Here is a 19,132-nt window from a genome sequence, read left to right as displayed (position 1 = left end):
CAGCAACACCACCACTAGGTCTGTATCTCAAAGAGATTTTTAAAAATGGGAAAGGACATGTTTGTACAAAAATATTTATAGATGTGTTTTATGTGGTGCCAAAGAACTGGAAATTAAAGGGATGTCCCTCAATTGGGGAATGGCTGAATAAAATGTGGTATATAGTGGTGATGGAATATTATTGTGCTATAAGGAATGATGAAAAGGATGATATTAGAAAGAACTGGAAAGATCTATGTGATCTAATGTAGAATGAAATGAGCAGAATCAGGAGAACATTATACATAGTGACTGAAATATTGTGGAATGATCAAATATGATAGACTGCTACTAACAGCAATATAATGATTCAAGACAATTCTGAGCAAATTGTGAAAAAGACTACTATCCACCTCTAGAATTGTTGGAGTATAAATTAAGATAACATATGATTTATCACTTATTTATTTGAGAATATGACTTGGGGTTTTTGTTTTATAAGATTATTCACTTATAAAAATGAATATGTTTCATGTGATAATATATATATAACAACATGAATCATATAACTTTGGAAAACTTATGTGGAAATTTCTTATTAAAATAAAAAAAGAGGAAAAACATTTTCTTTAAAATATTTTTTTTCCTCTGTGTTTTGGGGCTTTGTGATTTCTTTCTTTGAGGGAAGTGAAAGAAGTTGGTCTGTAAAACCCAAGTATTTCTAAACTGTTTTGTATTGTTTAACTTTAAATATTATTCCCTTTGTATCTATATCTATATCTATATCTACATCTACATCTACGTCTACGTCTACGTCTACGTCTACGTCTACGTCTACGTCTACGTCTACGTCTACGTCTACGTCTACGTCTACGTCTACGTCTACGTCTACGTCTACGTCTACATCTATATCTATATCTATATCTATATCTATATCTATATCTATATCTATATCTATATCTATATCTATATATCATTTGATTCCAAGAGCTAGAGAGGCTAAGAAGGGCCTAGTGGAACCCAACAAATATTCTCTTAAACACATTCATTAACCTGATTAGAATAAGTAAATTTAGAACACACTTAGTCCTGCTATTTCTCAGTTTTCTTAACTATAAAATTGGGATAATAATGTCTAATGTTTTCACTTAAATGTGCAACTCATACAAATAATTATTTAAAACAGGATAGGAATTTCTATTAAATATATTTCAATGTAATTTAAAAGCACCCCATTTAAAAAGCTACATTAAAACCCAATAACCTTACTTGGAGGTGATATCGGTATCCTCTTCATCAAGATCTATAAGGGGAACTCGAGTATATCCAGATTTAGCAAGGTCGGTGGGGATTTTTCCTTCCATTCCCCTATAGTAATCTTGTAGAAAAGTCTTTATGTCCTGGAAACGGCTAAGTTCCACCTTACAAAGCAAACATGAAGGTTAAATGAAGAAGATGAGACAGTTCCAGTCTATTTAAATTGTGAAGGTATTTAGCAGATTGGCTAATATGACAGCAAGGGAAAGTAATAAATGTTGGAGGGAATGTGGCAAAATTGGGACATTAATGCACAGTTGATGGAGTTGTGAATTGATCCACCCATTCTGGAAGGCAATTTGGAACTATACCCAAAAGGTGTTAAAAGACTTCCTGCCCTTTGATCCAGCCATACCGCTGCTGGTTTTATACCCCCAAAGAGATAATAGGGGAAAAAGACTTGTACCGAAATATTTATAGCAATGCTCTTTGTGGTAGCAAAAAAATTGGAAAATGAGGCGATGCCCTTTGTTTGAGTAATGGCTGAACAAATTGTGGGTGATGGAATACTATTGTGCTAAAAGGAATAATGAATTGGACACATTCCATATAAACTGGAACCACCTCCAGGAATTGATGAAATGAGTAGAACCAGGAGAACCTTATACACAGAGATGGATACACTGTGGTACGATTGAATGTAACAGACTCCTCTACTAGCAGCAATGTAATGATCCAGGACAATTATGAAAGACTTATGAGAAAGAACACTATCCACATCCAGAGAAAGAACACTATCTACATCCAGAGAAAGAATTATGGGAGCAGAAACACAGAAGAAAAACAACTGCTTGATTACATAGTTCGATGGAAATATGGTTGGGGATGTAGACTCTAAATGATCACCCTAGGACAAATACTAATAATATGGAAATAGGTCTTGATCAATGACACATGTAAAACCCAGTAGAATTGCTTGTTGGCTATGGGAGGGGTTTGGAGGAGGGGAGGGAGGGAAAGAACATGATTCATGTAAGTATGGAAACATTTTCTAAATTAATTAAATGAACAAACTTTTTTAAAAAAGGAAAAAAATGTGAAGGTATTTTCTAGAAGTCAGGAAACTAAGTGTAGCTAACTTATAACGTAATCAACTTTGTAATATTTGACCCTGATGTAAGTGTAAATGTATTTCCTAAAAACAACAACAAAAACAAAAACCCCATTTCTGTGAAGTTTTAAAAATCAAGCAAAAGGAGCAGTATTTGTAGTATGTGGAGTTACTTGTATTATTTCAAACTTTTTGTAGTATTCTTAAGCCCCCATATCAAGCATCCAATCAATATTTATAGAATACTTTGCTAGGTATTGATTCTCACATCCCTAAATATTGTTCATGAGAACCCAGGATATGGAATTAATGCCAAGGTAGCTTCATTTATGAGCAGAGTTTCATGAAGCAGTGCATGCTTATTCACTGATGGCAGATAGTTTAAGAGCCAGATATAGAAGACTGGTCATTGTCTTCATCAATAGCCAGCTCTAAGTAAAGATCATACCTGGGATGGAAATGTGGGGAAGGACTTCATGATTCAAAAGACTCTATGCCTACATTTATGGGATTATATTCTTTGTCCAGGGTAATGAGTATGAAGTGTTTTGGATAATTTAAATTGTTATATATAAATGCCAGTGATATTGATAAATTTATTATTTTAAGATAAAACTGTCTCCCATGTTCCATAGGGAGGAAGACTCACCCTTTTTATAAGTGCTAGAAGTTTCTGGTCTTTGATATGTGGTCCTATATTAGTAGATTCACTGGTCATTCAACATGTCTATGATGAGCTATATGACTCAGATTCATATTAAATTCAAAAATCTTATTGATAATATCTAGAATAGGTTCAAGCAGAATGGGGAACTTGTTAAACCTAGCAGGTACTTTGGAGAATATAATTTAGTATATCTCTATTCTAGATCTAAAGTTTCATCTATCTTCTCATCCCCTCTCACCCCTGGATCTCTCTGCCTTTCCCTCCTTCTATCTTTATACAGATCTAGAGCTGGATAAATAAATTGATTGGTAGGTAGGTAGGTAGATATGCTTTGGTGCTGTAATAGAGGGTAAGAGCATACATTCTAGATGGAGAGATAAGACATATACATAAAAGGATAACTAAATGTTTTCCATACTCCCCTTGGCCTTAGATGCTATGATAAAGTATGGTATGTCAGAGAGAATAATGCCCTTACCACTGACTAGCATTACATTCATTCTGGGGACTGCTCAGAAAAAGACACTAGCATTCCTGTCTCAGGAGACACAGAGTTGATGGTATGTGGAGCAGAATCACTAACAAACCAGTTACATGTGTAGCTGATGACTTCTTCGCAGGCTGCCTAACTCAATGCAGTATAGAAATGCAAGGGTACCTTTGGCACTATGTAACCCTGAAACTCTAATGCAATGTAGGGCAGAACCTCTTTGACTAATATACAAAAGATATTGAGGACATGCCAATGTATTAACACCAAATTTCAAATTCCAGTTTGTGGTGATGGCATTTCAAATACTTGCTTCTCTCTCTATACAACATATAGGATTTATTCTATTTTCTTAAGGAATTTTAGAGTTAAAAGATTTCCTCATTTTATGAATAAATAAACTGAGGCCACGAGGGGTAAAGTGTTCATTTCACTTGTGAAAGAATGAAGATACAATATAGATCTTCTGTCTCCCACTCCAAAGATATTTCCAGTGAACCACACTTCCTCCATGCTTAAATTTATTACTTCAGTTCCAAAAAAAAATTGAAGCTGATGCTATGCTGATAAAATCCTACGATATATAGTCGACTACCAAGAAACTAGTATTGCATTGTTGTTATAAATGATGATGAGTTTTCTAACTTGGAAACTTGGTTGAAGTGAACCAAAGGACATTTAAATGCCAAAAAATGTTGTTTGGCAACTTGCTCAGAATAACACAACTAGTGAGTGTCTGAGACTGGAGTTGAACTCAAGTGTTCCTGTGTCCAGACAGATGCTCTAGTCACAACATCACCTCATTGTTGAATATATAATATTAGAAGGAATTTTAGGTAACCTCTTTTGGATTTAAAATTATACAAAAACCTCACTTCTACTTGAAAATAAAGTTTGCAAAAATGATTGGGAAGAATAAAATTAAGCATTTTCCTATTTCCTTTTAGAGAAAGCCAGTTGATTTTTTAAAGTTTTCCTATGCTTACTAATCTCAAAGATTAGCAACAAGCATTTGCACCTGTCATGCTTTGATTTATTAGACCAACAGAAATTGAGTCTCCAACTGACAAAACTGTACTCTCCTGGGAACCTGCAGAAAACCACATTCACAATAAGCCAGATAGAAATCATTTTCTGTAAAAAAGTGTCCAGGACAAATTACTTATTGACAAGTAACCAAGAATAATACTTTTCAGGATAGAAGAAATCATGAAGAAGTTATGAAATCTTCAGAAAGTGCTAAATTATATTACAATATTTATGGAAGACATTTTAGAAATTGGAAGATATTTTTCCCATTACTCTTTTTTCCCCTTTTCTCCTGAGCTTGGTAATGTTACACAAAGAATATAGTGGAATACTTTTTATAATACTGGTGTTGATGGATAAATCAATTTCCTACTCTATCAAAATAACCTTGTTAAATCATTTTCCCCATGTAACAAGGGAAATAGCATAGTTACATCAAGTTTTTCCCTCTCTCACTGTAGTTATATTTCAGGAATACGGTATCACTTGTGGTATGTCTCAATCTGTATTATGATATTAGAAGTCCAACCTTTTTACTCATTATATGAATTCCCTCTATAGCATCCTTTACAACTATCTATCCAAGTCCTTCTTGGACAATTTAATTGTCCAAAAGCTTACTATTCTGTTCCCATTCTGCTATTTTGTTGAAGTGGCTCAGTGGATCGAATGCTGAGTCTAGAGTCAGGAAGACCTGAGTTCAAATCTTGCCTCTTCCTAGGTGTGTGACCTTGGACAAATCACTTAACCTCTGACAAAATGATCAATTGGAGAAGGAAATTGCAAACTGTTTCAGTATCCTTGCCAAGAAAACTCCATGGATAGCTATGGTCAATGGGGTAAGACAAGTGGGACATGACTGAATGACTGAACAACAACATTGTTTTTGAAGAGGCTTATTAGAAAATTATTCTGTATTTAGATAAAACTTATTTCCTTAGACAAAATAATAATGGCTACTATGGAAATGATATCTAAGTAAGGAGAGAATAAAGATAGCATTAATTTGCTCCAATGAGTTAAAGTGAATAGGTCTAGATTAACTGCATCCTATGGTACTGCAAGAACTCCTTAGTAGTTTATTCTGTCCAATTGTATGCCCCAAGTAAGATCCTGGCAGCTATTATCTGCAAAGCCCCAGAATATCCTCTTTCTTTTCTTACAGAATTAAATTCCTGGCAGAGACTCTCTGTTCCTAAACTTTTGCCCTCCTACTAGAGAACTTGAACATAAATGCTAAAGATCCCTCAGATACTCCCCATTCTTCTCTCTTTTCAATTCTTTTGATCTCTGCTTCAACTCATCTATAAGAATGGTCATACATTTGACCCCGAATTCCAAAAAAAGTTGTATTGCCATGATCAAAAACTCAGAAATTCCTTTATTTAATGATAATCAATCATCAAATATCTCCCTTTGCTTTACTCCTTCTAAATTCTCTATTCTCAATTCTTTTGTCCCTTGTACTATCTCTGTTTACACTTTTCCAAATCCTGATCCTGAATGATTTATAGTCTACCCACTTAGTTTCTATTCACATACTACTTAAATGAACTGTAGGAGGAAGAAATGTGATCATACAGATTATTTGCACTACAAATTTGTTATTTAGATCAAATGGGCCCTTTATGCAGCAAAGCAAATCTTGTACTCTTCCCTCATTGAGTCTCTATCCCATCAAACACAGCAGTTATTTAAACATTTTTTCCTTGAGCCTACTATAGCACCCTCTCCATCCACTCTCTGAATCGATGATATCAATTCATACTTTACTGAGAAACATGAGGTCATTTGCTTTAGCCCCTCTCTTTTAAATTTCTCCTCTCATCCCTTGATATCATTTTGCTCTATTTCTTCTTCTATTCTAGTCCTTGAGGATGAAATAATCCTTCTTGACATGACCAGACCCTCAATGTGTTGTGATGACTCCATCCCATCCAATCTTCTTTAGAAAACTGACCCAATTTCATTCCCTTCCATCCTTTCTCTCTTCAATCTCTTCCTATCTACTTGTTACTTCCTTGCAGGCTAAAATGTCTCTCCCATCCTTGAGAATAAATGAATCCTTGAGAATATAAGTGCTTTGAGGGAAAGAACTATTTCCTCTTTTTTCTTTCTATTCTTAGTACTCAGCTTAGTTCCTGGAACAGCCAGCACTTACTAGATATTTGATGATTGATGGATTGACTGACTGATAATCCTCAGGGATTTTTGTTTGTTCTTATGCTATTCAACATTTTTAAAAAATCAATGGCTTAGAGAGAGTCATAATGATTTGGGAAGTAGGATCATAATAACCATAAGTCATGATAGGAAGGTGATAGTATGCTCTTAGGTGGGACATTAATAAGTTGAAGACTATCTAGTGGAAGGAAAATGACTAGTGAAGACTTATGTGATACAAAGGTTGATTATAGGAAATCAGTATATCAATATGTATGTATTAAGTGCCTGAAATTTTCTATGTACTATACTAGGATATGGGCATTCAAATAAGAAAATGAAATAGTTCACATTAAAGGAGAGAACATATCTACAAATAAATAATGGGACTTTGTGCATTTCCAGATCTCTTTTGAGGTAGGAATTCTTGTGAAAGTCTCTAAGAACTTGCTTTTGGGAGAAGATATTCTTAACAAATAGGTGGGAGCAGACTCTTTCCATTGCCTGAATAGAAAAAGTCTGTGTCATTAAATCCACCTGGGAGAAACAGTCTGTCTGTATCTTTATCTCTGTCTGTCTACCCTGTCTGTTTGTCTCTCACACTGTATACAGTGATGAAGGTCTTGTTCATCTATGTCTGTGTTGGTGAACCTATGACACATAATAATATTGATTCTAAGCCTTAAGGTAATTTTTAAAAAATCTAACATAATTTTAAGAAGATAAATAGCACTAGGGTGCTGGGGACCCCTTAAAACTGAAGGAGCATAATAAGTGGTGGCTTGACACAATAGCAGAGACTGGTCACCCTCAATCCCCTTAAGAGTACCAAAAGCCATTTGTGGAAAAGTGAAAAGCAACAGACCATGCCTTAGGTAATGGGGGGGGGGTCAGAGAAATCACTGTTAAAGGAGTACATTTAATGAATACAAAAGACTTATCTTCCTCCCACCCCCGTAGAGGTCCTAGGGATTGAATAATGATTATAAAAGGCTTTGTGTAGAAAGTCATCAGTTTTGAAGGAAACAAGGAATGTTGTTACTGTACAGTCATTTGAGTGTTGTGTCCAATGCTTTGGGAACCCATTTGGTGTTTTCTTGGAAAAAATACTAGAGTGATATCATCACATTCTAGTTTATTATGTTATGTTGTTTGATAAAATTCTAGTTTATTATGTTATTATGTGTTTTATAAATTTTTTCCATTGTCAGGAGGGAGAGAGGGAAAGAGAGAGAGAGAGAGAGAGAGAGAGAGAGAGAGAGAGAGAGAGAGAGAGAGAGAGAGAGAGAGAGAGAGAGAGAGAGAGAGAGAGAGAGAGAGAGAGAGGTATAGTAGAAGGAGTTCCTCTACTTGGAGTCAAGAGGACCTTGGATTGAATCTGAATTTATGAATATGAATCTTTCTAACCCCAAGCCCAGTGCTTCATCAACTGTATCTCTCAGCTCCTCTAAAGAAGAAATTCTAAGAGGCAAATGTGAAGTGACAGTGCTTTCAGAGCACTAGAGACAGCCAAGGCAAAAGTGAGGAAATAGGAGAGTATCATCTATAAAGAATAGTAAAAAGGCAGTTGAGCTAGACCATGTACTGTAAGGAGAGAATGCATATAACAAGCTATAAATGAGCATGGCTAGGCTGAAGAAAAGAAAAAAAAAGCATAGGAGAGCTGCTTTCAAATGCTTGAAAGGTAATTATGTAGCAGATGGTTTAGACGTGGTTATCAGAGGGTAGTACCAGGAACAACAGATAGAGGAAAGAGGCCAAATTTAGGTTTAAAGTATAGCAAGAGTTCCTAGGAAACAGAGCTCTTGCATAACAGCATGGATACCTTACTTAAAGTCTTCAAGAACAATCTGGATGACTACTTCTAGGAAGGATATTCATTAAATTATGGGAATGGGTTCACCTCTGAGTTACCTTCTGATGATGAGTCTCTGATCCCTAGCCTTATCCTTCTGGCCATACATAATAAGTCTTTGCCTTCCAGAATGATAGTTCCACACATGTTTAGTCATTTTTAGGCATATCTGCTTCTTTGTGACCCCATTTTAGAATTTTCTTGGTGAAGATACTATAGTGGTTTGCTATTTCCTTCTCCAGCTTATTTTTACAGATGAGGAAACTGAGACCAATGGGATTAAGTGACTCATTAAGGGTCATAAAGCTAGTCTGAGGTCAGATTTAATCTCAGGAAGATGTCTTCATGACTCCAAGTCCAGTATTCTATCCTCTGCACCACTTAACCACACATGTATGAAATATATAAAGCTATTTAGCAGGATTTCCTGTAGCTTTTTCTTCTAAAGGCTAAAGAACTCTAATTTTTTTCAGTGCTCATTATAGAAATTAATTGACTAAATATAAAAATACCTTTTCATGACACTACCCTCTCTTGGTGTTCTACCTACCTATCTAATTGATCCTTCTCTGACTTCTTTGCTGGCTCATCATCACATCAGCTAATTTCAGGGTTTCCCCAAGGTTCTGTGCTAGGCTCTTTCTTTTTCTTCCTCTACATTTTCTCTTGGTGACTTAATAACTTCCATGGATTTAATTGGTGTCAGGAGACATATACATTTCATATCTATATATTTAATCTCAATCTCTCTTGAGTCTTAATCCCTCACCATCAATTGCCTATTGGCCATTTCAAACATCATGTCATAGAAACATCTTAAACTCAACATGTTCAGAGTTGAAGTTGTGATTGTGCCACAATAAACTAGGAATTCTTATCCTGGGTTTATAAATTTATGTTTCTTTTTTCATTTTGATTTTTCAATATAAATGGTTTCTTTTGTTATCCTATGTATATTAACTTTTGAGTTTAGAAATGTTGCTTCTGAGAAGCTATAGGCTTCACTAGATTGCAGAAGGGAGTTCATGATATGGAAAAGGAAAGTGACTCTTGTCTTAAATCCTTCCCTCTCCCAAATTTTCTTGTCTATGTCAAAGGAATCATTATTTTTTTGTCTCCTGTTATGTAACCTTGGCATTGTCCTTTCTTCTCACCCTGAATATCAAAACAGTTGCCAAATCTTGATGTGTTGACCATCAAAGCATCGCTCACATAATTATCACCCTAGTTCAGACCCATTTCTTTATATTATTGTAGTGGATTCCTGCTTGGTTTCACTTCTTCAAGTCTCTCTCCCTTCTTCTCTATCTTATATATATCTAATGTAATTTTCCTTAAAAGTAGATCAACTTGACTTCTTTACTTAATGAAATCAAGTGGTTTACTGTTGCCTCTCAGATAAAAAATAGGAACTCTTATATTTTGAAGCCCTAAACAACCTGGCTTCAACCTTTCTAGCCTATTTTCATATTATTCTCCCTCCTAGACCCTGCAGCCAAAAAAGTTTTCTCTTACTTCACGTACATATTACAGTACAGATACATGTGAGCCTTCAACTCCATATTACACCTTAGTTTGTCTAAAATGGACTCCTTCATTCCTACTTCTGACCCATAGAGCCCATCTCTGATAGCTCTAACACCATTTTCTTTTCTTTTCTTTCTTTTTAAAAAATCTTTACTTTCTGTCTTAGAATCAATACTATGTATTGGTTCTAAGGTAGAAGAGTGGTAAGGGCTAGGCAATGAGGGTTAAGTGACTTGCTCAGGGTCACACAGCTGGGAAGTGTCTGAGGTCAGATTGGAACCTAGGACTTCCCATCTCTAGGCCTGGCTCTCAATTCACTGAGTCACCTAGCTGCCCCCTCTAGCACCATTTTCTACATAACACCTTTTGTAATTTCCCAACTGCTAATTTCCTCCCTCCAAAACTATCTTGTATTTAACAACTTTGCATATGTTTGTGTTTATTACATTCATATTTATGTTGGATATATTGTTATATCTGTTTATCTCTCCCATTAGAATGTGAGCTCCTCCTGAACAGACTACTTATTTCTTTGTACTTGCAGCACCAGCTCCCAGAAAGAGTAGATGCTTAATTAATATATATTTTATTGCTTGATTTCTCCCTCAGTAGTCACCTGTATTATGATGATTTTTTATTACCTTTTTATTAATCCTCATTGCAATTATTTGGGGTTAAGGGACATTTCTCCTGATTAGGAGGTTATTTAGCTTGTTGAAATTTATTACATTCCTGACATGAGAAGCCAAAAGGGAGTTAAGATTTCCCAAAGTAGGCTTCCCAGAGTAATTTAACTTGCTTTATTTGTAGAATAATCCCAACTGGCTTTGACCCTGTGGTTATTTTGTGATGTGTAAATTTCCTTTCTGATTTGTGAGACTCTGAACCTGGGAAACAACTTTAACATATAACTAAGGCTATGTAAATAAGTTTATTCAACTTCTGTGACCTAAGAAGATATATGAAATTATGGTAATTTCTGTCTATAAAAGTCTTTTCAGAACTTTAATATTCAGAGTTATTTTTCTGACCTCTAAACCTATACCTGAACACAATAAAATCCAAGTTTAAACCTCTGGAATCTGTATTGTGATGGTGTTATTTAGCAGCAGTTACCTTTCCCATTAATGCAATGGGAATATTTTTCCAACAACATTTCCTGGGAGCCAACTAGGAGGATCTGTAGAGAGAACACTGGTCCTGGAGTCAAGAAGACTGGAGTTCAAATATAGCTACAGAAACATATTAGTTGTGTGACCTTGGGAAAGTCATTTAATTTTTTTTTTGCCTTATACTCCTCAAATGTAAAGTGGGGATGATAATAGCATTTATCTCTCAGAGTTACTTTAAGGATCAAATGAGATAATATTTGCAAAGCACTTAGGATAGTACCTGGAACATAGTAAGTGCTATGTAAATGCAAACTATCATCATCATTATAATCACTGTTATCATTATCCTCTTCTGAAATATCAGTCTTTTTTCAAGTGAGTTATTTGCTACAAAATTAAAAAAACATAAATAAAACAAAAAAAACCCTCTTACCTTCTGTCTTGGAATCAATACTGTATATATTGATTCCAAGGCAGAAGGGTGGTAAAGGCTAAGCAAGGTCACACAATTAAGATGTTTCTGAGGTCATATTTGAACCCATGATCTCCCATCTCTAGCCCTTGCTCTGTATCCACTGAGCAACCTGGCTCCCTAATGCTATTTAAATTTAATCATGGATTCGTTTTTTTCAGCCAAACTCCTACTTTTCTACAGGTTGGGGGGCTCTACTATACCCCACCATCTACATGGAATCTATGCTCACACCACTGGTGTACTATATCATGCTAGACCTTGGTTTAATGTTTAGGTTGGCATTGTGAATTGAAAAGCTGGTGCAAAGGAGAGTATTACTCAGTTTCAGATGGCCATTTTGCCGTCCCTCTCTAAGTATCTAAGCAATGTAAGTGGATAATTGGGAAGATATTTGAATTTTTTATTTTGCTATTGAGAATTATAATTATATAATGAAATATTAAAGTTTACTTTCTCGGTAAGTTGGTGTGAATATGAGAGAAAAACGGTACTAGCAATATCAATTCTTAGAAGACTAGATTGTGAGCTTTGGAGGGCAAGACTGTTTTTTGCCTCTTTTTGTATTCCCAGTGGTTAGCCCAGTGCCCTAGCACATAGGAGGGGCTTAATAAATGGTGATTGATACTAAAATTAACTTTTCACAAGGTCAATAATGTTAGAGAGTGGCACATGATACTTTTGTTTTAATTACCTGACCAATCATACCTGCATCAAAGAAAAGAAATGATTCATAAGAATTCCAAGATGATCTTGTAACCAGGATTCATCAATGATATCAGCACGTTCTTGTTCTGCCTCTTCCTTTCGAGTATCACATATATCCCACAGGCGGTCCCTTAAATCCTAAATTGGAAAAATAAAAAGCATTTCATTGCTTAGATGCACAGCCTAAATTATCACAATGCAAATGAAAAATTGAAAAAAGATCAGAATAAAGGATGCTGGGGAAAAAAGAAAATAAGTTGATAGTGTAATGAGATCCATCAATATCAGCAGAAAGTTTGGCTACTCAACTGGTATCTTTTGCATATCAAGAAGGTTCCCATCATTGGGTGAATGCCAATGAGGTACTTACAGGAGGAAAGAACCAGAGCTGTAAGGGACCTTAGTGGTTATTTAGTCCACATTCTGCATTTTCTAAATCAATCTTCAATTAATCAAGAAATATTAATTTATTAAATATCTACCATGGACCATGCAATGTGGTAAGTGCTGAGCAAAGACACATAAAACTTTAATAGTTTCTAACCTTGACAAACAAACATTTCATTGTGGGGAGACTACTTGTATACATTTAGAGTTATGTGTAACACATATACAAAATAAATAAAAATCAATTTTCTGGGGTGAAGACATGAACAGTTTGAGGGATCAGAAAAGGATTTCTACAAAAGCTGTCATTTCAGCAAAGTTTGAAGGAACACTAGATTCTAGGAAGGAAGGAATATATCCCAGGCATGGGAAGCATCCTGTAAAGAAAAAAAGGCATGAGGATGGGAGATGGAGTATTTTGCATGAAAAGCAGTAGGAAGGTGAGATAAGATGACCCACAGAGTGAAGCAGAATGACATGTAATAATGATGAAAAGGTAGGTTGAGAACAAGTTGTAAAGGGTAATAAACGTGAAAAACAGAGGAAATTATGTTTTGTTTTGTTTTTCTCCCAGAAGTAATAGGGAGTCACTGGACTTTATTCAGTAAGGGAGAGACCTGGACAGACCTGCACTTTAGGAAAAACACTTTCGCAGTTGTTGGGTAGGAAGTGTGGAGCAGGAAGAGAATAAGAGCAAAGGCATGAGTCTTTTGAAATAGCCAAAGTAAGAGGTTTAAGAACCTTGGTTAAGCTGATGGCTGTTAGAATGGAGAAAAGGGAATGTAGGTGACAGAAATGGAGGGTGAAAAGATAAAATTTGGCCACTTATTTGACATGTGATTTAGGAATGTGGAGTCAAATTTGAAAATAATATTTCATGCTGATTATCACCAATATTATTTAACATTTTATTAGCAATAGCATTAAGAGAAGAAAAAGAAACAGAAGGAACCAGAATGGGAAAAGAAGTAATAAAACTATCTCTTTTTGTAGATGATATGATTATATTTGTGGAAAATTCTAGAGATTCTTCAGGGAGCCAATAGACCTCCCACTGGCTGACAAGGTCAGTTGGAGTTGGAAACTGCAAGGCAGCCCCCTGAGAACAAAAGCCCCCCATTTACCCCCTCTGTGACTTCTCTCTCTCCAACTTTCATAAATAATGGACTTGCTATGATTATAATTCTCTCCCCAATACAGGAGAAATAATATGAGAGCCAATACTTATAGGATCAATACATCTATATCCCACTTTAATTCCCCTAGGTTATTACCCCAAATAGATTACATTTACAGAATTAAAGCCCAAAGACCACTACCTGTTACCCCTCTCCTTTTCCTCTTCACAAAGCCACATTCACTCCCATTACAAGCCTGGCAAGCCAAGAATGTCAATCATTTTCATGACACTTTATTGAATTCTGTTTATGGACAGAACCCAGGCAATATTGCCAGGTATTTTAAAGTAATTCAAGAAAAATGGAACTTTTAATTGAGAAAAACCCAAAATTTGGTCTGTCATTATATTGCCCTCTAACCTTGTACCTAGCTTTAAAATGTTTTGGTACTCATCTTCTAAGTAATAGTGATTGGTTGTGAAAACTGACCAAAAGTAACAATGATTCTCCTAGGTCAGGGAGAACTAACCTCTAGATCACCCCATTTATGTCATTCATCTATAGCAACAATGTTTCATTGACCATCTCATTAGGCTATGCGTCTGTTGTTAAGTACTATGGAAACACATATGTAGAAAACTGATTGTGTGCCAAAGAAGGATGTAATCACCAGCCTATATAATAAACACACTGCTGTGCCATGGCAGAACACTGTGTGATGCCTATGCACGTGGGCCTGAGCACACAGTGTCTCTCATCTCCATTACTCAACCAATCGTCACATCTAGATGGAGTAACCTCGGACCCTCAGAGAGACTGTTGGATGGATCTCCTTAAGATTCAACAAAAAAATTAGCTGAAATTATGAAGTTTTTTATTAAAGTAGTCAGATATAAAAGAAATCCACATAAGTCATCAGCTTTTTTATATATCACTAATGAAGTCTTGGAAGAGGTAGAAAGAGATGCCCCATCTAAAATAAACACGGATGGAATAAAATATGTAGGGATATACTTGCCAAAATAAACCTAAGAATTATATGAACATAATTATAAAATAAATTTTACACAAGGTTAGATTTAAATGATTGGAGAAATATTAATTGTTCATGGGTAAACAAAGCCAATATAATTAAAATGACAATCCGACCCAAACAAATCTATTTCTTCAATGCTAACCCAGTTAAATTGCCAATAATTATTTTATTGAGCTAGGAAAAAAATAATAACAAAATTATTTCTAAAGAACAAATGATCAAGAACATTTTAAAAAAGGAAAAAAAAAGTAAAGGAAAGAGGCTTAGTAGTGCCTGAGTTTAAACTGTATAATAAAGCAGTAATTGTCTGGTCCTGGCTAAGAAGGAGAGAGGGAGATCAGTGGAAAAGAAGAGACATAAAGCAAATAGTAGCAAAAGATCATAGTAACCTCACATTTGACAAAAGTGTAGATGAAAGTTTTGGGGATAAGAACTCACTATTTAGTAAAAATTGCAGGGACAATTAGAAACTAGTTTGGCAGAAATTAGGTACAGACAAATATCTTACACAGTTTGCTAAGATAAGATAAAAATGGACACAAAAGGAGATATCATAAACAAGTTAGAATAGGGAATATATTACCAATCAGATTTATGGATAAGAGAGGAATTTATTACTAAACAAGAAATGCAATACATTGTAAAATGTAAAATGGATAATTTTGAGGACATTAAATTTAAAAAGTCTTCATACAAATAAAATAAATGTTGCCAAAAATGTTTCTATACTTTATCTCTAATAGCAATCTCATGTCTAAAATATATAGCAAATTTTGTCAAATTTAAAAGAATATGAGCCATCCTCTGATAAATGGGCAAGAGATATGAATGTATAGATTTTTTAAAAAATCAAAGTCATATATAGATATATGAAACAATGTTCTAATTACTGATAAGAGAAATGCAATTCAAAACAATTCTGAGATATCATCTCACATCAATCAGATTGGCTGAAAATGACAAAAGGGCAAAATGGCAAATGTTGGAAGTGATGTGGAAAAATAGGGACATTAATACACTATTAGTGGAACTGTTGACTGATTCAGTTATAGTGGGGGCAATTTGGAATTATGGAACTGTATATACTCTTAGACCCAACATGGTATGTTTTTCCAAGGAGATCAAAGAAAAAGGAAAAGAACCTATATGTTCCAAAAGCTCTCTTTATGGTGGCAAAGAATTAGAAAATGAAATGAAAGGATGCCCATCAATTTGGGTAATGGCCAAACAAATTGTAGTATATGACTGTGATGGAATACTGCACCATAAGAAACAAAGAGCAAATTAATTTTAAAAAATTGGGAAGACCTACATGAGATAATGAAGAGTGGAAGAAGTAGAACCATGAGAACATTATACATAACTATAGATTTAATATTTGAAGAATAACTTGTGAATGTTCACCTCCAGAGAATGAAATGAAATTTATATATACATATATATGTTGGCTGATACCTTCTTTGGTGTGGTGAGGGGTACAAGAGGCTGAGATATCTGGGAATAAATTTTATTAAAAATAAAGAAAGTAAGATTTCAAAATCATGTGATTAGAAGGGTCATTATGTACACAACAGAGGTAAGTTTAGAAGTAAGTTTAGAGAAAGGATGGATTTAGGGGGAAAGTTAATTAGCTACATGTTGAGTTTGAGATGTGTATGGGACATCCATTTTGAGAGAAGACAGTTGGTAAGAATATTTGTGTTCAGGAAAGATATTAAATTAGTAAAATTTAGATCAGGAAGTCATCTACATAGAAATGACAATGAAACCCAAGGAGATATGGGTTTTTTTTGGTCTCTCAATTTACTGTGAGATCTGGTATAATCATTTAATTTCGCTGTGATTATGTTTTCTCACTTGAAAACCAGGAGCAGAAACAACTGTTCTATAGGTAATAATGTGGTCATCAAAATCAAATAAGAATTGGTAAGTATTCTTTTAAAAAGTATCAGTGCCATGTAAATATAAGATATTATAAGAGCAATGTCATTAATTTTCACAATTTTCAGTGGTAAGTTGTTTTACAAATGACAGATGTTACATAGATTTTTGTGAACCCTTATTTTCTGTCTTAGTAACAACTCAAAGATAGAAGAGCAAGGGCTATATCAACTGAGTTAAGTGACATACCCAGGGTCATACAGCTAGAAAATATCTGAGGCCAGATTAAACCCATCCCCCCAACTACAAGGTACTCTATCCACAGTGTAACCTAGCTGTCGTCATTACATAGGAGCACTGGAAAATAATTCTTTTCAATCATGGACAGAAACAAAGAGTTGCTTTTCTTCTTTAAAATCTTCTATGTGACAGATTTTCAAAAACTTGAAGAAAGTTATCATCTCCCTAAGCATTATGTTATTTGGGCAAAATGTCCCCAGTTCCTATAGTCAAGTCTTTCAATGCCCAAGGGAAGAAAGAAAGAAGGGACAGAGGAAGGAAGGAAATAAATATTTATTGAGTGCCTACTATTTGCCAGGGTCTATGTTAAATCCTTTGCAAATATTATTTCATTTAGGAGTAGTATGAACTCTCTATATGCTACCCAGTGGCCAGCCTGCCATACTGAATATCAACTTACATTGACTCTTTGGTGTAGTTCAGCTTTTGTTTCCTCATCCTCCCATAAGTCTTCAGGGAGGTTGTTAAAATCCTCCTGCCATTGTGATACAAATTCCTGCTTGTGATCTGGCCGTTTCAGATATCCCTGGTAATTTAGTCTGTGGTACATTAATAGAATTTCAATGGAAAATAAAATATATCTTATTCCCTTTCCCTCAAAAGAATATGTAATTCTATATATACTTAATTTTTACTCACCTGACATTATGTAGATAATAAAGTACACTATGTCTCTCATCTCTTATCTGTCTGAATATAGCTTTGCTGGTATTTATGTATGAACTTTCTATTACTTCCCAAAAAGTGTCTAGATATTCAAATATTTCCTATTAAATATAAAACACACAAATCAACACGACATGTTTGAAAGCCTTCTGAATAATTGACTATAACTGACTACAATAGAAAGCACATCAAAGAACAACTAGATGGTTTTAAGTCTAAGTAGTCAAAGTCGTAAGGGCAACAGGGCAACAGACATCCTCATCATAGTCTCTCATCAGCTTTAATAGGAGGTGGTGAGAATTGTTCCTCCCCTATGAGTGGTGGCACGTGGTCAGAAGATGGCTGGGATGAGGATAAGAGAAAGTCTTATGGAACCTCCTATTTAGTAGCACATCCTAAGAGGAAAAAGAAGCAATAGCCATTTAGAGCATTTCCCTTCGTGGAAGTAGCCACCTAATGTTACAGCACTATTCCTAATGTGAAAATAAGACTAATACTCTGAAGGGAAATTTTGCCAGGCATTTCTAATATTTTAGAAAGGGTGGTATATTCTTGTTATAGCATGCAAAGGGAGAAAAGAACATAATGTATGACATAGCCAAAACTTTCTTTTGTATAATCTTTAATAATGTAAACTCTGAAGAATTTCAATTGTAGGGATATATATATATATATATATATATATATATATATATATATATATATATATATATATATGTTTTATGTGATGAAAAAAATGTTTTACTATGCCCATAGTTGCTATCTCCCTTTATTTTTCACAGAACCAAAGATGTTTACTGAGGGAGCCCTGAAATCACCCAGTCTGATGTCTCTCAAAGGAAGGAATCTCTTCTATATCAGATATCCACCATCTGCCTTCTTCCTCACGGGGCACTGTATTCTTGCCAATCCAACCTTTTTGCTCCTTTCTTGAAGTGTTCTCCCTTCTCATTTGTGCCACTTGGATAACCTACCTCTCCTAGACCTTCAAGTGAAGTGTTACCTCCTCCAAGACACCTTTCCTGATTCCTCCAATTAGTATTTTTGCATTACAAGTTATGTATGCATTTTGTATTTACACTATGTGATCAATTCTCCCCCTCACTTCTATGTCTCGCTACCCAGCAGTGGAATGAAAAATCTGTCAGTGTAGTATTTTTCCCCAGTTTCAGATGTGGATTCCAAGTATGTAGCACAGAACGTTTTATTGAGATGTTATAATGCCCTTCCTCCCAAACCTACCTGCCTATATTTTTATTCTTTAGTCCTAGCTCATTTTCTGTAGGAAAATAGGACAAAGTCAATGTACTTTCATATATAATGCCTCTTCAAAAATAAATAAAAGATCATTTACGGAAATAACACTGAATTAGG

The 19,132-nt window shown here is 34.9% G+C and overlaps 1 protein-coding gene across 2 annotated transcripts in view; it reads right to left on the bottom strand.

The window, feature by feature from the left end:
• LOC103094680 (sperm flagellar protein 2) overlaps positions 1 to 19,132 on the bottom strand; it is a 136,579-nt gene that overhangs the window by 64,012 nt on the left and 53,435 nt on the right. For both annotated transcript variants that reach the window (XM_056824544.1, XM_056824545.1), the window contains 4 exons: positions 17,732 to 17,859; positions 17,493 to 17,631; positions 12,371 to 12,508; positions 1,249 to 1,400 (listed from right to left, as the gene is read on the bottom strand). In XM_056824544.1, the coding sequence (XP_056680522.1) occupies positions 1,249 to 1,400; positions 12,371 to 12,508; positions 17,493 to 17,631; positions 17,732 to 17,859 (557 nt within the window). The remainder of the gene's footprint in view (positions 1 to 1,248; positions 1,401 to 12,370; positions 12,509 to 17,492; positions 17,632 to 17,731; positions 17,860 to 19,132) is intronic.

This window comes from Monodelphis domestica, chromosome 3 (assembly GCF_027887165.1).
Source record: "Monodelphis domestica isolate mMonDom1 chromosome 3, mMonDom1.pri, whole genome shotgun sequence".
Classification (NCBI taxonomy): domain Eukaryota; kingdom Metazoa; phylum Chordata; class Mammalia; order Didelphimorphia; family Didelphidae; genus Monodelphis; species Monodelphis domestica.
This window is presented reverse-complemented; position numbering and strand designations above follow the sequence as displayed.